General features: G+C 46.6%; 3 protein-coding genes across 6 annotated transcripts; all 3 read left to right on the plus strand.

Annotated features, from left to right (window-relative positions):
- Positions 1-1,552: 1,552 nt before the first annotated feature.
- Positions 1,553-3,229, plus strand: LOC118508372. Its single transcript, XM_036048106.1, has 4 exons — positions 1,553-1,718; positions 1,877-2,079; positions 2,185-2,362; positions 2,444-3,229. The coding sequence occupies exons 1-4, from the start codon at positions 1,601-1,603 to the stop codon at positions 2,491-2,493; spliced, it is 549 nt and encodes a 182-aa protein (XP_035903999.1). The 5' UTR covers positions 1,553-1,600; the 3' UTR covers positions 2,494-3,229.
- LOC118502405 (RNA guanine-N7 methyltransferase activating subunit) lies at positions 2,536-3,027 on the plus strand. The gene has a single exon (XM_036034628.1). The coding sequence runs from the start codon at positions 2,536-2,538 to the stop codon at positions 3,025-3,027; it is 492 nt and encodes a 163-aa protein (XP_035890521.1).
- A 498-nt stretch (positions 3,230-3,727) lies between the features above and the next one.
- LOC118508345 lies at positions 3,728-21,586 on the plus strand. Of its 4 annotated transcripts, XM_036048030.1 has the most exons (7): positions 3,728-3,853; positions 4,691-5,210; positions 9,097-9,161; positions 10,728-11,078; positions 11,490-14,960; positions 15,569-15,667; positions 18,735-21,586. In XM_036048030.1, exons 2-7 carry the CDS (start codon positions 5,135-5,137, stop codon positions 20,109-20,111), a joined length of 5,439 nt encoding a protein of 1,812 aa, XP_035903923.1. In that variant the 5' UTR covers positions 3,728-3,853; positions 4,691-5,134; the 3' UTR covers positions 20,112-21,586. The 4 variants fall into 4 exon arrangements, with proteins under 4 accessions (XP_035903923.1, XP_035903924.1, XP_035903922.1 ...); XM_036048031.1 differs by having other exon boundaries at positions 3,735-5,210; positions 9,104-9,161; XM_036048028.1 differs by lacking the exons at positions 3,728-3,853; positions 4,691-5,210 and having other exon boundaries at positions 8,326-9,161.
- The last annotated feature ends 172 nt before the right edge of the window (positions 21,587-21,758 follow it).

The raw sequence follows: 21,758 nt of genomic DNA on the forward strand, positions 1-21,758 counted from the left end.
TCTACTACATGTGGTGTACAGCTAATGTTTGCTAATCGATCTGCCTTTCTCACGAGAGCGAGTCGCCCAATCCAGAGTATCCCTCTATACCGCGAGACTCCTCGACGGCTGCCAGGATTATTGACTCCCCGAAACCCGGGCAATGCTAGCCATCATCCAGTGTTTAGCTCCTCTAACCCATGTATTACTTCCCTCGTGCCGTGTCTTCACTGGTGTCAACAAGGTTATTGGAGCCGGGATTCCGCCAGCACATCTCACCAACCTTGTTTCTATTTCTAAATCGAAAGGGGTCACTTGTCCATCGAGGTAAAACGAATAAACGTTTAACAACATTGTTGAATCGACGAAAATGCCTCACTCTTTCCCAGATTTTCTCTTAGTTATAATCGTCATTTTACGCTTCACATCAACTGACAACGCAGCACTATTTGTTTAAGTACAAAAATCATACAAAAGATAGTGGATTATTGAGTGGGTTAGGTCTGCATTTGACGATGCATTTAATGCGTTTATAATTCATTCCTTATACTAACAAAAACTACCTCGCGATAGACTTTTTCGTATTTTTTTGCTGTTGTTATAGCATAATAACGGTCATTTTAAATGTTTGAACTGTACAGTTGTCCTTTTCTCGCCCTATGTGATCCGACAAACTGTTCCGCGGATCGAATCGAGTCATAACCCACTCGTCATACAAGTGCTCGAATCCGCATGCAACGTCCTAATTTTGTGTCACAAGCCCGCCGGCCATACAAAATTGAGGACGTTTTTACATGGGCTGAGGACATTCTGAGGACGTTTGGATTCGGGCTTATGGGGTGGTGTGCGTGAGCGTTTGCGCTCCAGGGGTATACATGTGTGTGTGATCACGCTGTTTGTATGTATTGTGATATGTGTTTTCTTTCGCCTTGCCACTATTTGCTTCACAAACAAAACAGCTCTTTTTTAAATCATTTATTAAAAGAGGCTTTGGCCCTCAGAGACCTCATCCGCCTCTTTAAACACTCCGATAGTATCCGATGCCGGCTCCGAAACACATCCGGAAGCTTCCTACGCCGGCTCCGAAAGAGTGCCAAAGGCTTTCATTGCACTACGTTTTTCCCGCAAATTTTTAACACAATTGATTAATGCGACGGTCCTTCCGATATAGGAGCGATCTCGACGTGACGCGGATGTTTTGGCTGGCAAATTTGCTTTGCCTAAACACAATTCTAATCCATAACAGCAACTGCGGCCAATGGTTTGTTTCCGTGCCGGCACCGTACCTGTCAAGTCTACACCGACGCGACAATACATACCAATACCGCGCGTTTACACGGTCGAGCAGTGGCATACACACGTATACACATCGACACAGGCTGTGGAAAAATTGACAGAGCAGCACAGACGATCATTGCCGTACTGGCAAAGAGGGATAGCAATATGGAATGTTGCACACGAGCACAAAATTGGGTACAAAGCTGAGGACCTTGTGCGGAAACTGCTCGACAGGACCAGTGGGAACTGTCAACCGACTGACACACTGACGGCGCGCACCCATCCCTACCATTGTTTTTGACTTTTCTTTTCCGAAAAATATCCCATTCTGAAATGCTATCCAATGAAGTGCGATCAAAAGCATAAATTTATGCGAATTTCTTTCATCTTTTTACTAGTTTTGCTATTTGCGTGCGGCTCTTCAGCAGACCACAGCATCGAGGAGGAAACCGTGATAGAAGGTAAGTGCGGTCCATTGCAAAGCAGATTGTGTTCTTCTGTGCCCGACGAGGAAAGCAGTGCGTTGAGGTACAATGCTACCCTGTGGCGGCCACCAGAAGAGGCGTGTTTTTTTCAACCGGCAACTTAAAACTTTACATCCACGTTCCCCTCTTTGTAGATTTTTTGATATGCCGCACCTGTGGAAATGATGTCAGCGTAGCGAACCTAGCCTTTGACAAATATAGCCCGCTGGCACTAAGCGCGACGAACCACACATTTACCGAGACCCGGTCCGTGCTGGTGCAGGAAGTGCGGAATCCACTCGGCATACGGTTTCACATCTTTCTCGTCAAGCAAGCGTCCTGCGCAAAGATCCATCCGGTAATTATCTGGTGGCTTTAGTGGCGTGCACGGCACGGCACCGTCGTCACACCCGCTGCTGCATTATCGATTATCCATTTGCTAACTGTTTTCCCCGCGTTGCAGTGGACACACAAATCGACCTGGTTCCCTGGGTACGCTTGGAAGGTTTGTGTATGCCCCAAGTGCCACACTCTGCTTGGGTGGATGTTCGAACCTGTCGAGACTGCGACCGCAGAGCAAAGTTTCCCATCGAACGCCGGTTTCTACGCTCTCATCTTTCAAAACATTATCACCGAAGGATGTACGTACCGCACAATGGGTGATTCCTTATCGCTAACCACATGGCATTAAACACCACCCACATGCCTTTGTCTCCTTTCAGACGTAAACTCATTGCTTATGATAGAGAAGGTGCTGCGGGACAACCACTGACACACACGCACGGTTGCTTTCGAAAAATCCGCGGGATACACGATGGTTGACCCGAAGCGGCACATCAACATCCTTTCTCCGGAAGAGCAAGCGTTTATGGAGGAGTGCGAAAATGAGTTTACGCACCGCTTTACGGATCTGGACGAAGAGTTTATGGCTCACTGTCAGCGCGAATCGAAACCGCCGCCCGTAGTGCACCCGTGGAACAGCCGGCGTGGTGGTGGCCATCATGGGGGAGGAGGCGGAGGTGCAAGAGGAGGCGGTAATGTTGAATGGCGAGGGGAAAGGCGGTTTAACGATTGGGATGGAAGAGGCGGAGGGCGGGGAGGACCTTTTAATAACCGTGATGGACGCAATCGGCAGAATGACAGAAACTACCGTCACCATGATTATCGATCGGGTGGCGGTGGTGGTGGTGGTGGTCGCGATGATGGCTACCGAAACCATCGGAACCACAGTGCGTCGCGCCAGGATTATAGAAAACCGTACGCCCGGCCCGGCGATCGGGCGTACAATCAGGAGGCGAAACGTTGACGAGAGCCCGATGAGGAAATCTTTGATTGGAAGAAGATTCCCTGCAGCAAATTCGAACGGTTCTCAAGCCATCTCAGCAATTCGGCATCTTTTTTCCCCCCTTCACACTTGTAACAAACACTTGTCGAGTGTTAAAACGATAAGCAGATTCTTTACGAATTGTAAATAAATATCTGTAAATAAAGACTGAATCGAACAAATGCTCGGTTGTGTGCGATAATGGTTGAGTATTGTGCGGCTGTTCAGCACACGGATTGCAACAGGACCTTATTCATCTTACCCACCGTTAAACATCGCGTTTAAATCGTTTAGCGGTGGATTTTAATCTGAAAACATTCTCGGGTGTTTAAACTAGCTGTCACATAAGGTCGAAAAGTTAGGCCGTGTGTGTGTTTATTGCACGCATGGAGAGAATCGGATTCCTATACATTTGATAGTGTAAAATGTGATCCTTTCTGGCCCACATGTCCCGTAAGGATCATTCCCTTTTCGCACCGGTTCGAACTACATCACAATTTTTCCTGTCTACGCCCAGCACACTGTGAAGCTGTGAACCCACACACACGCGCACGCAACACCGTATGTTTTTATTTCGGCGAGAGTCGTCGAGGAAGCGGCCTCGCGCTCTCGCTCTCTCACACGAGCTCGTGAACGATCGCGGAGAGAGTGCGTGCGTGCAACAGGAACCGCAATCGGATAACGCGACCGTAGTATCTGGCTGGCTGCCTGGTGTGCCCATCCGCGCTAGTTCTGGTTCCCACCCAAAGGCAAGCGTACGCGGCCAAGGAGCTGTAAGCGCCCAGGGGCGTGTGTGAGTGATCGATCGGTACTGTGCAGTGTACACATCTGGTCTGGTGCGGTCCCATACACAACAGTAGGAGGGACGTTCGTTGATGGTAGCGGCCGTCCATCGATGTCGTGTGAGAAGCAGGAGCTCGGAAAACTCATGCATATATGCAACGCGCTGCAGCTTGGTAGCAGCTATTTGCATAGATTTATGTGCGCGGTGCCAAATCGTCGCAGTGTGTATGAATTGATCGTGTGCGTGCGCGTTGACTATTGGCACACGCACACACCAGCTCCTAGCACTAGTAGTGAACGGATGCGCCCGTGTAACCGTGTGTTGAGCGGTATGCGCATGCTCTGACACGATCGAATCTGTCAGTGTTAAGTCACGGGGAATGAAGAAAACGAATGCCCACTGGAGATCGCAGTAATCATTGCCGTCTTCGCGAGCACATTTGTTGCAGCCCGCCAAACAGGGCACACAACATGGCGAGCCACCAGAAAAGTTTACTAAATCCTGTGCCGTTGCGCTGTGCATAGTGTTAAAAAGGATCGACAAAAACGATTTCATGGCACGGTACGGATGACCGACCCGAGAGTGGTGAAAATTGGTGAAAATCGTTTACACAAACACATAGTCACACGGTAGGATCGGATGGTGTTGTACGGCAAGGAAAAACAGTGGTGTACAGGGAAAAGTATGGTCCGCCATCGACAGTGACCTACCGAATGGTGTTGTGCTGCTTCATTGTTTAGTCAGAATCGTTCGAACGAACGTGGTGTTTTTTCTGGTATGGCAGTAGTAGTGGTGTGGTTAAGTGAAACGACGTAGCTATTTAATTCATTGCTTAAATTTCGGACCAAATCCATAAATTAGTGCGTTTGCCGGAGCGGGAAGTCAATACACCGAGGGGGTTGGCCTTCCCGGATGGATGTTGGTGGTGATGCTCATGGCACATAACTCTCTAGCCACATGTTTAACGAGCAATCAGCATTGTACACCGCCGTCTCAGTGACCGTGGCAAATGGTGTGGTGATGATGAATGGGGCAACGATTCGCGCCGGTTGATGATCCGTACATTGAAGTGTCCCTCCTTGTTGGAATACGGCAAACCTGAACTTGTCACGTGCCAATGTAAACTCCGTCTAAAGTACGAGTGTCCTAGGAATCTCAAAATCCAGGGAGCCACAACGTGTTTGCTCCTGTCGTAAGAAGAATAACGAGGAACGCAAAGAAAAGCAGAGAGAGAGAGAGACGGGGAGGCGCCAACATTTCGGGGCCTCCTAGCTCTCTTCCTCGCACCGTACCGGCACCACAGTGATGACCGATTTCGCGGCAAACGCATGTTTCGATGCATTATCGGTGCTGAACAATAATGTACAACTCGTTGAGAATGGTAAGTACTACTTCCGGTACACGTGAAAACATTGCTCTGCAGTCGAAAAAGGTGGCCGCGAGGTGGTGTTGATTTTGTACATTATCATCGTTCCGTTGTTTGCTTTCTTGGGGATCGTCCAGCTCCAAGCACAAACGACCAAACTGACCTTTGATCATTACTCTAGGTGTAAACTATTTGGTATCATTAACCAATAAATGAAGGAAAATAAGAGGTAACGTTAATTCCTTACGGGGTAATTCACTAGCTTGTTTTTTTTTATTATTATAGATAATTGGACTTTTTTTAGTAATTTGTTAGATAATAATCACCTCATCCCAATTTGCCTCATAATAATTGTTTATTAGCTGGAGATTAGATGGAGGTTAGAAAATGACCACCAGACTTTGGAAGACTGTAAAAGGTTATGACGCCGATATTCAACGAATCATCTTATTTTGTTTTGTGTGTGTAGAAGTACAGTAGATAGGAGTAGCACATAGAATGAGATAGTGGCGCCGGCAGTCCCACGGCAAGATCGAATAAGGAGTTCCTTAAGGACCGTTTCTCCATAAGCAGTTGAAGATCACTTGGTGGCACATTAGTTGAACTTTTATCGCCAACAATTACCGACCGACCAGTGCACTGCCAATAGGCTTTTTATTGCCTACGCTTACCGATCGATTAATATCTTGAAAATTAACATTTTAAAACAAAATGTTTGTTCATTAGAATAATTCCTATAATTATGGACACATCATTTTTCTTATGATACGTAACACGTAACAGATACTCCCGTGCGATGGTCTCGAACGATCCAAACCTGGAGCTGCTACTAAGTGGTTGATCGGTACAGGGTTAAATTAGGATTATAAAACGTTTTTATTATGAAATTAATATTGATAATCTGTGTTTATGTGTGATTGTGAAGTGATGGCATGTTAATTTGATTTTGGGTTAAATGTTACGATTTTTAATGATTTAATTTTTGATCGTTTCAAGTGCAACCGGAAAACAGGGAATAATTTTAAATTGTAAAATACACAGTTTTATGTTAAAAGTTATACGGAATTGACAACAAAATCTGTCGCAAATAAGCAACAGAATTAGAGAAATACTCGTGACACGATTCACCAGCGATGGCAAAATACAATCAACACTTCTACAACTAGAGTAAAGACGCTATCAACCCAAAATGCACATCAAATAGTGACTCACTGGGGAAACATAATGACTTGTCGAATCTCGTATGGATTGACCTTGTCCCAATTTAGGCAATTTTACTTTACTCACCTACTAATTCATCCAGAAATTATGTATGTATGTGTATGTGTGCCATAGCGTCTAAGGCTAGTAATTTAGCAAATTAAAGTCTGTGAGAAATCTGAGTTTTTATGAGCAACGCAGAACCAATCATCTGCGTATCCTTTGCAGACCTCTTGATCGTACCATTCTTACGCCTATCAAAAGGGCGAAGTCCTTAGCACATTGCTTGAAAAGCTAATTTATTTGCATACATTACATTGCGAGCTGGATCATGTGGGCCGTTGGTATATCAAATCTGGTTGGCAGATTTTTTCAGCCTGAAGAGCGAATTTCCCGCCTGTTTTTACCATCTTTTTGCATTGGGACGCTTCACAAGTCCTTCTGTCCTGCGTGCTGATCGGTCAAGCTTTCATATCCGTTTTTATCATTCGCAAACTTCTCGGCCGATACTTCTGGGCCTCCAGACCTTCGATACGGAGCAGTTGGATGAGAAAACATTAAAATTCACTTTCTATGCGCAAACAGTATAGAGACCGAAGTAAGGACGTTAGCTCAGGATCAAATTATTAAGCAGATTTATTTGAGAAAATAGGAAATATAGGACAGATAGGAAGTGACTCAAAATTAGATTGATCAAGACCGGCAATGATTGCTGCTATTATAAGTTTTTTCTTGGGTTTGTTACTTGCTAGTATTATTGTTCAACTTATGAAAAATCACGACGTCTATTATCGATCAATTATTCAAATCCATTTTTGTAGCAGTTTAATCAGTTCTGTACGAAATTTGCCTCTCACACAAAGTCATCATAAAACGCGCAGTGAAAATTACAATCTATTTGCCAGGGCGCCCAGTAACTATTTGCTCTATTTTGTTGTTAATCACACATTACATTGGCCATAGATGACACATTACAATATTAAAAAAAAAAACGAAAGAAAACACACATCTGCTACAAATTATTTTTCCTTCCCCCCACGAATGTGTGTGTGTGTGTGTGTGTGTGTGTGTGTGTTTGGTCCCATTTGTATTCTAATCGTAATGTTACTACGCACAGCAGCGCACACCCTTTAATGCTAATGCTCGATCAAACAACCGAACTGTGATGTGCAATAGTGTGTGTGTCTATGTGGGTTTTTTTTACCATACAGTTTTCCCAACCCTCTAGCCAGTGGTATATGTAGTTGTGTGTATGTGCGCGTGTTTTTTAATTTTATTTTGCAGCTCAATTTTCAATACGAGCTGCGCAGCTAAAGAAAATCTCACCAATATTGTGAAAGAATATTTAATGTTTTCCTTCTTGTGGCTAACCCTTCGCGGCTAGCGGGCGAAGAGGAAAATTCTTTTAGCTGAAATTGTAATGCTTGATTTTTATGTATAATTTTTTTTCAAAGAAAATCATTTAATGATTAAATTTTAAATAATATTCTCAGCTGCTCAACGCTTTTCAAAGCTACTTTAAAATTTTCTAAATATTCCTTCTAAAACATGTGACCTGAAATTACATTTTTATTCAAGATAAACTTCATTGCTTTCATTCAATGCTCAAAAAAAAAAATTGGGTTGATTCACATTTAAGCACGGTCGACTTAAACCACCCCATAATCGAAGGGTTAATGGTTTCGGGGTGGTGCGTGTTTGCGTGTGCCCCAGGAATGTAATTAATCGGGCACACACACGGACAGCCGCACAGAATCGAGGGGGTTGAGTGAGTGCATGAGTCAAATAGACAATGTTTCATTTCCCCCCCATCAACCTCCTTTTGGCCCTTCAGACTTTCCCGAGACTTTCCCCCTTCCTGTCGTGCTAGTTCGTGCTCTAGTACCAGCAACTGTGAATGAGCATACGGCGCGATGAGGATTCTATGCGTGTGTGTGTGTGTGGTCGTGAAGTAGGTTGTACTATCGTGATCGCAAATATTCTGTCACAATCACGTTTTCACGCACATACGTTCTCGCAACCGCGATGAGAGATTGAAGAACGAGCGCGAGAGAGCGCGCGAGCACGGGAGATCACTCGCAGCATCCCAGACCACCGTTGATGAAGGTGTGCGAGGGATCCTCGCTGCCGATCGCTCCCCTATGTTCGGCGGACCTCGGCGGCGCCAGACTAGCTAGTACAGCGCTTAGTGTAGTCGTAGTCGGCCTAGGTGGTGGCTGCTACTGCTCGTGCATCAACTGCTTATCCTTTCAAGGCCCCTGGAATCGGTCCGCGGAGAGTCAGCTCTCTTGGGTGATTCCTGCTGGTGCCCTAGTGTGGAGGCGTTCGGTGTGGCCAGACATTCACATCCACACGTTTTCTTATTCATTCCGTATTTCGCTGTTTCTCTTTCCATCGGACTTCCTGCGCGAACAACAACAAAAAAAACCTGTGCACCTGTTCCAAACGTGCATCCTGTGGAACCGTTGTGACTCTTGCGGAAATACTCATGTGCGGTGGGTGCGTTCTGACGGTGAAAATCAATGCAACCGACCACTACCCACGATACTTGGGGCCCATTCATCTTGGCTGCGTTTTGTCCGGCTCGATCCTGTCCCTGGTTCCACTGCTGCTGCTACTGCTGCTGAACGTACGGTGTCCATCAACGCCCACATCTGGCCACATCCCACGTTGCATCGGTACGGCGGTACGATGATTCTAGTGTGCAGCATCTGCGGGGCTTCGCATTACACCCAAAACTGCCCAGAGTATGCCAAGGGAGATCATGTAAGTACCACTATACCGGAACCATGCCGCCCAGCATGGGGGTGCAATCGATCATGAAGTGGAATCTAAAGAACAAACCTCTCAGTAATGTTTTCATGTTATTGCAACATTGTGTAGCAGTCATCGGGACAAAAACAACGACTTCTGCTCCTTTGACAGATCACACATATGCCGTTAAAGCAGGCATCCAGAAAACAATCGCTCGCCACGCGGTAGAAAGCCAGGACATGCACTGAATTCCTTTTATGGAAGAAATTGGCAATCGCGATCTCGCCATCCAACATCTTGTCGTTCCCGTCGTTGCGTATATGTGTTTCCGACAGTCGCTCCGCTGCTGCTGGTGTGTTTTGTAAGCTCATGTGAGCTCGCGTGCGTGCGTGTGTGCACACTTCCGCCCGAATCCGACTCGCCCGAGAAGCCGACCTCCGACATCCACCTAACGAAACTCCAGACCCCGGTCACTTGGTCCCGGGACGGCTGGAGTTGACAAAATGTCCACTTTCTCCGATTAAATTATATAATTTACGCATTTTATAATGTCCATGACAACACACACATGTGCGCAATCCGGTCCTGTTTTCGGTACCTGTCTGCGCAGCAGCAGTCCGCTCTCTCTCGCAACTACCGTCCGCCAAACCTGTGGCAGATATATGGTCGGTCGAGGGGTGCTGGTGGTTAGGAGGGGTCCCGTCGGCTAGATGGATGGCTGACGATGGAAAGGTAGCGAGGGTACCACTCTGGCTAGAAGAGTAGAACGTGGTCAGGAACGTGCACCGCCAGTGATCTCGTGGTAGTGGTGGTGGTGCGTGATCACTGATCAGTGGAGAAAAAAACGTCAATATTTTTATCCTCAACAGCAGCCGCCACACGACTACAGTGATAAAGCGGGAACACACGGAAAACTGTGCGTGCTCGTGTGTGTGTGTGTGTGGGCTCGGAAAAACATTGCGCAGTATTGGTGGAAAAACCGTTCGATGAAGATCGCGAGATTTGGTGAGAGCAGGGCAGAGAGAGTAGGATCGCACCGTAGAGAGCAACCGGGAGCATAATAGAGAGCGGAGGGAAAACTTTATGGAAAACATACATTGCCTGTTCCTTTTTTCTTTTTTGCTGTGCCGAGTGACGACGACCACTTTGCAAATGGACGGATCGGATCTCGAAAGCCCATGCTCAATCTCAGTGGAAAAACGTGATCGTGTGGAGTGCTGTGTGTGTGTTTTTGGTGTTTTGGCATTCCTACTCCTGCATCTAAGGGGGGGAGGATTTTCCTTCGAGTGAGAGTCGTGTATTCGTCAGTGTTGGTTAGAGTTTTCTTCGTTTTCACTTTTTTTTAATGGTGAATTTGTGTCATCTGACGCGCGGATCCAGGGCTTGGGGGAGGACTGCACCAATACAGCTACCAGGTTGTGAATTCCATTCCGACTGACCATTCCAGTGAAATGCATTCGTGCCGTAGGGGCAGTGTAGTATCAGCAGCGGCATGTGAACTAATCTATGTTGTATGTGTTTCTTCCCTTCTTCAAGAAGCCTACTATCATATTCCCGATTCGTTTTGGTCGCTTCCAGGTTAAGGATAAGCCCGCGCTTAACCTTTCAAGGTCGTCGGTTCCGAACGGCCTGCTGATAATGGACACCCATGCCGGCAGCTGTGTCGTCACGTCGCAAAAGTTTGCCAAGGGAACCCGGTTCGGTCCACTGCTCGCCCAGAAGTCGTACGTCCCGATCAAGAATCTCCCATTTCCGCTCGTACTGTTTGCCGGACCGTACTACCAGCAGGAGCACGAGTACGAGCTGCAGGGTCTGCTGAGCGGTACCCGCAACATCTACCTCGACACGCGGAACGAATCCAAATGCAACTGGATGATCCACGTTAACCTGGCACGGTTTTCCAACGAGCAGAATCTTATTTGTTATCAGGTAAGGCGAGGACCTAAATCTCATGCATGTCTTATTATGGGGCACTCAGCAGGCCCCCGAGGGTTGTTATCACGAAATTTGTAATGCGATTACTACTGGCAGGGGTGTGAAAGCGCACAGTCGCCCACGGGTATGTGTATATTTCCCCCAACGGTTCCCGATTGCTTATCATTAGTGCGCGATCGGGAATGTAGTAAGCGAAACTGGTGGTGGTTTCAAACAATTGTAATTAACGCTTGCTTATCTTTGAAATAGTTGTTTAAAGACAGATTAACTCGCGTGCGGGAAAATGTTCATTAGCGGCAGCACTGCCTCAAGAATCTTGGTCTGCTTTTTCTTGATGGTCTCTGCTTTGTAAGCTAGTTGCAGTTTATTTATAATTCTTTACGGTGTGTATGTTTTGTCTTCTAGGAAAATGACGAAATCTATTACACCGCAATAAAGGACATCGAATTGGGAGACATCCTACGGGTGTGGTACTCACGTAACTACGCCGCCAAAATCGGTGCCTCCATGCTGGAACCCAGTCCCTACGATATCTGCACCAATATACTCCGCTCCGTCAGCATGGATTACGGGTTTGACTTGGAAAAGAGCCAGACCAGCAGCTTCCTGATCGACGATGTTTACAACCGTCCGTCCGTTACCGTCGGAAGCTGCGGAAGTACCGGACACATCACATCGGTATCACACAACAGTGCGGGAAGCAGTACCGGCACCATCATGACCGCAAACGGAACGCCCTGCATATCCTCGATGGTGCAGTCGTCTTCATACGACGATCGAACGTTACTGTCCCATCATGGTGTGGGATGTGGCAATGGCAACGGTGCTGGACGAGATTCGATCGATATCGATAGTAACAACAACAGCAGCAGCTTCTGTATGATGGACACCGATCACAACAGTGGTGCAGCGATCGGGAAGGGCGGAAGCATAGGATCTCCCACGACGATAACGTACGACACGGTTTCGCTGCCACCGATCGATAGTCTGATGAAAACGACGTCGCCCAAATACTCTACCTCCGCGTCGCAGCAGCACATCTTCGATATGGATCTGCTCGAGTCAGGAGTCTCTACGCACGTGCCCGATTTGGTGGATGATTATTTCAACACTTCCTCGCTCATTCATTCTAGTCATCATGAGCCATCTCAGCCGCATCATCACCATCATCACCACCACGACCATGAGTTCCTGGATTACCAGCACGGTTTGGAACAGCAGCATCAGAACAGTATGCTCCCGCCGGGGCAGCAGCAGCACCATGAGGGAGAAATGATCTCTTCGTCGTTGCACCCGGACACAGCCACTAGCGAAGGGCGGCTGCCACGGCATGTGTACTCTACGGAACAGATATCGCCAGCACAGCATACGCATCATACACACCAACTACACCACCATCATCACCAGCAGCAGCAGCTTGGGGGATCACTGTCAACCGTGACTGAGTTTCAGTGTCTTCCGAACGACACGCTAAGTCCGGCGGACTTGATAAACATTTCTCTCGGTGCGAGCGATGTCAACATTTCGTTCGAAACGGGATTCGGTGATACGGCGGTGGTTGGTGATGGCTCCCTAACCGATGGAAGTCACAATCTGTTAAGCTACGAAAGAGGCATTGATGATATAGATGGAGCGTTCGGTGATGGGACAGGCTTCGATCTACTAACGCCGACGAATGCTGCGAACGAAACGGACTGTCAGTCCGATAAAATGCACAGCCGGTTCTCATCGTCGTCCGATTCGCTGATCACACTGAACGATACGGGAGGTGTTGGTGGAACCACAACCGCCACCCCTACACCCACACCCTCAATGGGCGGCATCGCAAGCGGTGCCGGACTGCCGGAAGGAGATGCGGACAAAAAGTATGTGTGTGAGGTGTGCCTGCGCAAGTACATGACCAAATCGAATCTCGACAAGCACGTGCGCAAACATAATCTCTACTTGTGCGTGTTTTGCATGAAGCTGTTCCAGCAGGCGGATGAGCTGAAAGATCACGAGTGCAGCGAGCGCAAATCTAAAACGGCGTACCTGCACTGTCCAAAGTGTTTGAAGGTGTTGTCAAACTCTTGGTCGTTGCAAAGGCACATGAAAATACACAAAGATCTCACCCAGGCTGAGTCAGCGCTGGTCGTTTCGAATGGTGGCGTTGTTGCCGTCGAGCAGCTGGACAAACTGTCCGCCGATGGAACGAAGCTGTCCAACGCATCGTTCGAAGAGTTATCCAATTCTGCCCCGCTTGAGGATTTAAAACCCAGCATCGAAGCACTGGACGGATCGGCCAACATGGTGACAGCCTTACGACTATCGGCGGCACACAGTGACGATAAGAACGATGTTCTCGATTCAGATCCGATGGCTCCTGCTGCACTGTTAACGGAAGCGGAGATAAAAAAGGAACCCAGCTACGGAAGTACGGGCTCGACACCGGCTTCTCCACTAACCAACACCTCAACCTTGCCCAACCTGACAACCATTATCCCGATCACGAACATGTGCTCCAGCCAGGATATGATCACGAACGTACAGGCCGCCAACGGCAAGCAACTGTACAAGTGTATCGTTTGCTCGAAGCTGTTCAAAAATCCCAATGCATTGGAAAAGCATCTGCGCAAGGTTCATACCGTCTACACCGTGTCGAACGATTACAAATCGGAAAAGAAGGTACTGAGCCAATTGAATCAGAAGAAAACTTCACCGATAAAGCCAGCAATTGCCAAAGCGTTGGCTACAAAGCTATCGCAAAAGAGCAAGAAACAGGAAGAGATGGCGGCGGCGGCGGCGGCTGCGGCAGCTGCAGCAGCAGCAGCGGCGGCGTCGATGGCTACACCAACGATCCCCAACTCTGCAGAACATACGGAGGACAATGTTTTGTCGCGGAACGCTACCAATGCTGGTACATTGGTAAAGCAAACGCATCACGGAGCAGCAATAGCCGTGCCGGTTCCATCATCGTCATCGTCTGCGGACCATGCATCCGCTGGTGGGCAGTTGCGAATGCACAGCAAAAAGAAACATTCATCCGGCAGTGGCACTGGCGACGGTAGCAGAAGACCCGCTATGGATCATGTGTATGGCGGTGGTGCCGTTCCCTCACTCGCAGGTGCTCAGATCGTCGGCATCAACAGTACGATCACCGGCGTTAGAATCAGCGGCGATCCACTACAGCCTGCCAACAGTGCAGACGGTGCGGCGCGCGATATGACAACGATCGCAAACGGAGCTGGCCCACCAGCGACAGTACCCACGTCCGCGGCCGGCAAATCCCACAGCATCATCATCATCTCCAACGTGGAACTCACCAAAAACAATCTGATCGATACTAGTCAACTGTTTCTCAACCCGGCTGGCCAGGTGAGCCACGGTGCCCACGGAACAGCAGGCAGTACCACCGGTGGCATTAGCGCTTTGGGAAATAAAATCGACCTAAAAGTATTAAACTCGACGGACAAACTTCCAAAGCTGGTGCCCATATCGAGCCACCACCATCAGCAGCACAATCAACTGCTTCACCATTCGCATCTTCATCCGCACCAGCAGCAACAGCAGCCGAACATCGTTGGGGCAACCCTGCAGCTGTCCGGTGCCACCATTATGGTCCCATCGGGTATGACCACCGCAGCGACGACGTGCCATAAAGCTGAGGCAGGCTTAACTAACGAAAGTGCAAATTCGATATCCGATGGGCATCGGTACATCAATGGTGGAGGTATTCTGTCGGCTCCATCCTCTTCGGCTATGCTTACACTGTCGAACGTTTCGGTGGTGGAAGCGAACGGTGGTTCGGTGAACAATAGTGGACTGGAAGATGTAAATGTCGCCGATAAGCAGCAAATGGACAAGATCAACATCTGTCTCAATCAGGACGACTTATCCGTAAGTAGACCTTATTGGTGTTTTCATGTTCGCCTTTGCCGCATCACTGTGAGGTCCGTGTCCATTTTATCCATCAGCACTCAGCTGGAAACCAGGGTTGCCATATAGTGTATTTCTATACCAGATTTGCCAAGTCTGCGTCTTCAAGAAGGCATTCAGTGCTCAAATGTTTAAAATTCATCCAGCTAGAGAACGGATCAATGTTTGAGGTCCTTTTTTTTTGCTAGTCTTTCTCTCAGAGATTCGGTCAAACAGACATCATCAAGAGTTCCACAAGGATATAGTAGGTAGAGGCAGAGGCCACAGCTAAACAACCTGCATCTTTAGTGTCTATTGAACAATTCTGACGGTTTAGCGCCATCTTAGAATACAAAATCTGGTATAGAACCTATGGCATCCCTGCTTGGCTGAGGCCAGCGCAGTGTGTATGTTTGTTCGCTACTCAACTTAATAGGCTTGAGCTTGAGCTTCACTAACACTCAATTTTCTATTACCTTTCTTTCGATCTTTCAATCGCCGCAATGTGGCTTTGTATAATTGGCTTTTATAAACGCTTCATCCACTGCAATTATGATGATGATGATGCTGCACGTCGCGCATTACAATAGGACGATCGTGAATGCACACTGACACCCGATGAGTGCAGCAACATCTCGCAAACAGCACAAACGTTCCCCTGTGAGGAGTGTGATCGTGTATTCACAAAGGTAAACCGGCAACATTGAATAGCGTTTCCCATTTTCCCCGGTAATCCTGTTTCCTTGGTGTTCTTTGCATCCCTGTGTTATATCCCTGATTGCTGTAACAGCGAAAAGCAACTAGAATGGCTTAGCATGTTTGGCCATATTGATATATATGTTACGTCTGCTTACAATCTACTTAAAACTAATTGAAGCTAAACTTAAAGGGAAGGGAAGGCGGTAGAAGAATAATCAGGTGAAACTGGAATAGTTAGAGGCGGACTAATAGGAAGAGAACGGTTGGAACCATCGAATGGGATTGGAGCAGAGCAGAGAAGGAGCATCAATACAATCGAGTAGGAGGGAAACGACAAATAGGGCTAGGGAGTGGGAACGACGGACCTCAAGAGAGTCAGGAACTAGCAGCAGACATCTAGACTCATATTCGGGCAGGGCTCCGATACCGAGGATCTTCCAAACATTTTGCGAACTGCAAACCTCTTCATCCGCTCGATACGTCCCATAAGGACCCGAGACCATAGGAGAACCATACTACTGAGCAAAGACCTGACCAATGAAACAGTACAGCGCTGTCAAACACAGAGGAACAGAAAAGTCACGAGAAATACGTTTAAGGAGAGCCAGTATTTTCCAGGCTCTGGCAGTCGTAGAATCTATGTGGGACGTTAAGATTAGGCCACTATCGAGCTATACCCATAGCTAATATCAATACGGATTTCCATGCTGTGTTCTAATTTATTTCGCTAAACTGATCAAATTATTATTATTATTATTATTATTATATTAAATTGCCACATTTAAATTAAAATGGGCATTTAAGCCAACTAGTCCCAGCAATTGACACCGTACCGAGTATGGAGGAGAAGCAGCACTGGGGTCGTTAAGAAAGCGCCTTACGGCGATTCTAGAAAACTTCCGTTGTACCCGCTCCAACCTATCCATAGAGGCGACACCTGCAGCAATACAACGCCCTCAAGCACAACGGATCACGGACCTCAGACGCCATTCGGGTGATGAGGCCCAATAATTTGTTGGCTCTCTCGACGACTGAGTTGATATGTGGCTCAAAAGACAATTTGTCATCGTGGGAGTGGTGAGCCACCGAGCTGGTAGCCATATAGCTGCTTGTTGTGAGAGCAGCCGAACGTGGTTACGCAGCATTTTTCTGCACAAAGGATGAGCCCGTTAGACGATCACCAATCCGCAAATGCATCGGCGTAGCTCTTGAGACGGAAAGGAAGTCTTGAGGCGAGGACACAGGAAGATAGAACTTAACATCGTCAGCATACAACAGACATCCTTTGGGAGGGAGCGACCTGATTCAGTCTGAGATTAAAAGCAGTAAACGACTTAAGACGCTGCCTTGAGGATTGCTGCCCCTGAATTGCCTACGAAAGGATCGGAGAGCACACCGTCGACCTTAGCCCTGTAAGTGCGATCCTTCAGAAAGGAGCAGAGCCAGAGAAGAAGTGAACCACCGAACCCTAAGCGTTCCAGCTTATCCAAAAGCAGCCTATGAGGCAAGCAATCGAATGCAGCTTTGAAGTCCGTGTAAATGACGTCAACCTGTCGACCAGCATTCAAGTGCGGAAACAGGTCAAGCATCAGAGACATAAGATTCGACAGGGTGGAGCGTCTAGGCATGAAACCATGCTGGGATGAAGGAATAAGTGGGTGGACGATAGGAAGGATTAAAGAGTGGATAACAGACTAGACGACTTTAGACGCAGCCACATAGGATAGAGATGCCTCGGTAATTGGATGGGATAGTGCGACTCCCATACTAACCGACCTCACGAAAAGGCGCGTCAATATGGAACCCAACACCTCTCTATAGTCAATCAACACTGAAGAAGGAATGCCGTCGGGACCGGGAGAGAAGGAACGCTTCAGCTAAGCGAGTGCGGAGAGTACCATGGGTTCCTCGATGAGGATGTGGTTCAGATTAATAACGTCAGAAGAAGAGTCAGCTGGGTCCACAAAAAGACTCTCAAAGTGATGATCGAACAAGTTACTAATTGCCTGGGGAGAGGATATAGAGTGGTCGCCCATAGTCATCGTAGATGGAATAGCAGAGCTACCCCGACGACTATTGGCATAGCGCCAAAAGGATTTAGGTTTTGGAATGGAGCTGGGATCGGATGCGCGCAGTATGAGTGCGAAGACGGATCCTGTTGTGCCTACGGTGGGCAGATGCTACGTATTTGAAGACGCGCAAATGGTAAAGGGAGCGATGCAAACGATAGGCACGAAGGTGAGAGTCAGACCACAATGGTTCGGGAGGTGGGGTGCGAAGACCAACATGTGGAGAGGAAAGACGAAACTACAAACGTAAAGTTGACAACAACCTCGTCGATCGTGGGACTGGACTCCAGGAAGCGCTCCAGTCATGGGTGTTGATGAGACTGTCAAATATTCTGCGGTCAAGCTTCCTGAAGTTTAGAGCACGTGACATGCCAGCAAGCGGGGGCCTTGCAACAGGGGCCGGGATGATCGGGATAGATATCTCCAATGCGGCTTCGGAATTTCCAAATATGAGGTCTAATTGACTACCGTGGGTGTTCACTATTCCAGATAGTTGTTTAAGGTTGTAGAAGTTTAGCCCATCAATGAATTCCATATCGCGCTGCCTAAAACAGGAAGGAATAAAATGGTTTGAGTCAGTATAGTCCTTGTGCCACGAAATTAATGTCATATTGAAATATAATAAGGCGTGAATATATAAATTAAGCTCAATTGATTGATAGCTTTTTTTAAACTTAACGTCTCATAAAAGAAAAAAATATACTAAAGCTTCGAAGATCCTCAGAAGAGATCCTGAATCCTTCTGAGTCCTGGATTCAATTTTTCTGGAACAATTTGTGTTTAGCTGTATAATTTTATTTACATAATCCTTAACTAGCTTCTCAACCAGCACATCAACCAGCTCCAAGCTTATTTAAGATTCAGTGTTCCTTGCGTCAGTATTGCTTTTGTGTTGATGTTTGCTTATTATGGCTTCTTCCTTTACAGGCAGTTTTGTCTGTAAATTTATAATAAATTTATATTAATCTTTTTCCTCTCTTTTCCACAGAATTACCAGCTGAAGCGACACATGGAAATCCATGACAGTGTGTACTATACCTGCCCGTACTGCGATCGTGGCCCGCTCAAAGCAAAGGCATCCCTGCGGAAGCATCTCTACAATGCGCACGCCGACCGGGCACCACCGAAGGAGCAGATGAACAAATTCATCACCACCCTCGTGGTGACGGATGAAACCGTACTACGCGAGCTGGCCATCAAGAATGAACGTAAAATACGCAACAAAAGTGTTAAAATGCAAGCTAAACTTATCCAGCAGCAGCAGCAGCAGCAGCAAATGCAACAGCAACAACAATCGCCACAGGTGCAAGCTATGGCCACGATAGATATCTCATCGCCTAGCGACAATTTCGCGTGCCCGTCACCTGGTGGAGGAACCGCACCAACCGATAGTGGTGGTGGTGGCAGCCTAATCCTGTACGAAAACGAGCTGTCGGAGTCGGTGTTGAGCGATCAGGTCGAAGATATGCTCACGTTCAAAACCATCTTCCCAACGGAGGAAGGCAGCATCGGTGGATCGTCCATCGTCGATGAGCCGATCGAGCATATGGTGCTGGAAAGTTGCGATCAAAGCAGCACCTGCAGCAGCAGCAATAACGCTGCCGCCACTAGTGTGCCAATGCACGGGCAGAATCATGACACGGAAAAGAAGCGAAAAGCGGGCACGGACGGCCGAGAACTTCAACGGCAGCAGCACGTTGGTATGGCGCCGTCCCACAGGACAACGATGGTGGTGAACGCGTCCGTTGGTGGGGATGGTAAGCGAATGAAGATGGCCACCACATCAACCCCGGGCACTAGCCGGGTTAATCAAACAGGCAGCACGATGGACGAATCGTACGGACTGCAGGAAACTGGCCATACGAGCAGCAGCCCAAGTGATCCGTCCGCTAATGGTGCGAACAATGCGCTTCGATATTTACGCAAAACCAATTTAACCTCTATTCCAACCACGATCGCAAACGGTCCGGCCATTGAGCTGGTTGCTGCCAGCAGCGGGTCGTCCTCAGCGCACGGCCATCATGCGACACAACAGCATGGCCAACAACAGTATCAGCAGCAGCAGCAGCATCAAGGTAACGGTGCCACAGCGCTGGACGGTAGCGGTCAACTCAATCTGGACAGTCTGTTCGGTAACATATCGATCGAAAATTATGAGTTCGACGATAATGCAACGATTCAATCGTTCAGCTTGATCGAGGAAAAGTTTAAAACATCGTTCGACCAGATCCAGGAAAAGCTCGATGCCGAGCTACCGTTCGATGAGGAGCAGATCAAGTGGCAGAACAACATCATGACAAACGATTCGTCTAACGAGATCGGTGACAAGCTGCTGACCGGGGAAGGCAACATAATGCTAATATAGAGTTTGTTTGTAAGGTTTTAGCTTTCGGTTTTGTTTGTTGTTTTGAATAGTAAGAGCAGTTTTTTCTATTTCAAATCATGTCCACCCTCTATATTGTTTTCGATCATTAATTTAACTATTTAACGGTAAGCTGTAATTGTGAAGCTTTTGCATAGCGGTTTGAAATGCTAAAGCTACGTGACAACCAAGCGCGCATTGTGAAGCAGCTTCGGGGAAGTTTTGTTTAATTTATTCAACTATTTATTCAATTTGTTCTTGTTCTAAACAGTTTTTGCTTAAATTTAACGCTGGTGGTTTGTTCATTTAACACACAAAAACGTACATGCGAGCATTCGGAAAAATTCTGTCCTTAGAAGAGAGAGAGAGAGAGAGAGAGAGAGAGAGAGAGAGAGAGAGAGAGAAACAAAAAACATCGAATAACCTTATGATATTTTCTCTATTTATTGATTTTCACTAGCAATTAACGTGCGCCCGCCATAAACATATTTCGTTGTGCATCAAGGAAATTTAAGCTTTAACTCATCTTGCCATTTTTTCGTTTTGTTTTTGCTTTTATATTGTATCATATTTAATTACTAATGATTATAGTAAAATTGTTTCGTTACGCTAATTTAATTTAATAGTGAAAAAAATGGGGACACATTGTGCAAAATCCCGTACGGACAGCGAGCGTTACGATCCTTTCGTATCATACAAGATCAAAACATTTTGTATACATAATTCGTTTTGCAAAAACGGAAAAACGTTGGTAGCAAGCTAAAATTGTGCGTGTGCGTGATTTGAATAAGTTGGAAAAATTTATTAACAAACTATTGTTCAAATGTGTGAGTGTGTTGCGTGTTTATATAAAGACTCTAGTCTGCGGGCAAGTGCACGAGCAAGGAATGGCGAAGAGATTGTGTATTTGTAATTGTAGGATGGAAGAATTTACTATCGAGTGGAGTCGTTTCTCTTTGATCTGCATTCACACTTTCCCAAGCATGAGATGAATTACAAACGAACGACGAACGTAACTTGACTGAAAGTTTTTAAGCATAACGAGGGACGAGTATGGACCATAAAGTAGCTAATGTTTAACGTTAAATAGCGTGATGATACAAAAAGCGAATCGAGTCAGCAATTTACGCAAGCCAATACAAGAAAAAAAAACTGATACATCTCAAATGCGCCATTCACTTTTTTACTTATCTACTACTTGTTAGTTTATGGCATCAGTTATAGATATACCTTTTGTTGCTACGAAAAAAAGAGGAACGAATAGGGACGCGTATATTGTATACCAAGAGGGAAGTGTTCGACTGTTTAACCACATCGAATGAGGAAATTGAAGCCAAAGTTTTCATACACATGAATTTCTGATTTTCTTTCTTACGTTCTACTGTTTGAATAAGATATTGTATCGTGTATACTTAATGCAAAAATGTTTTAAGTGAAATAATAAACATACGGAAACGTGCTTTTTATTTATGAATCTAGATAATGCGAGCAGCAAGGTTTTCCTTCTAAATGAGCCTTTATTCGCATTCCACAGAATTTTTATTGTGATTGTTAATTATGTTGTTTAACATTAATTTTAAGTTGTTACGTATATTTTTTTGAAAATGATACCTACCCGTTGTGAGAGTTTTTTCACCGGGCGACTCGGAT

Source organism: Anopheles stephensi, chromosome 2 (genome assembly GCF_013141755.1).
Source record: "Anopheles stephensi strain Indian chromosome 2, UCI_ANSTEP_V1.0, whole genome shotgun sequence".
Lineage (NCBI taxonomy): Eukaryota > Metazoa > Arthropoda > Insecta > Diptera > Culicidae > Anopheles > Anopheles stephensi.

What these genes read in the sequence shown, in the direction of transcription:
- LOC118508372 (XM_036048106.1), top strand. Translation starts at nt 1,601, where the DNA reads ATGAAGTGCGATCAAAAGCATAAATTTATGCGAATTTCTTTCATCTTT. An exon ending in GGAGGAAACCGTGATAGAAG is followed by an intron (nt 1,719 to 1,876) that starts GTAAGTGCGGTC and finishes CCCTCTTTGTAG; the next exon opens with ATTTTTTGATATGCCGCACC. An exon ending in AAACATTATCACCGAAGGAT is followed by an intron (nt 2,363 to 2,443) that starts GTACGTACCGCA and finishes GTCTCCTTTCAG; the next exon opens with ACGTAAACTCATTGCTTATG.
- LOC118502405 (XM_036034628.1), top strand. Translation starts at nt 2,536, where the DNA reads ATGGTTGACCCGAAGCGGCACATCAACATCCTTTCTCCGGAAGAGCAA.
- LOC118508345 (XM_036048028.1), top strand. Translation starts at nt 8,496, where the DNA reads ATGAAGGTGTGCGAGGGATCCTCGCTGCCGATCGCTCCCCTATGTTCG. An exon ending in AGAATCTTATTTGTTATCAG is followed by an intron (nt 11,079 to 11,489) that starts GTAAGGCGAGGA and finishes TTTGTCTTCTAG; the next exon opens with GAAAATGACGAAATCTATTA. An exon ending in GTGATCGTGTATTCACAAAG is followed by an intron (nt 15,668 to 18,734) that starts GTAAACCGGCAA and finishes TCTTTTCCACAG; the next exon opens with AATTACCAGCTGAAGCGACA.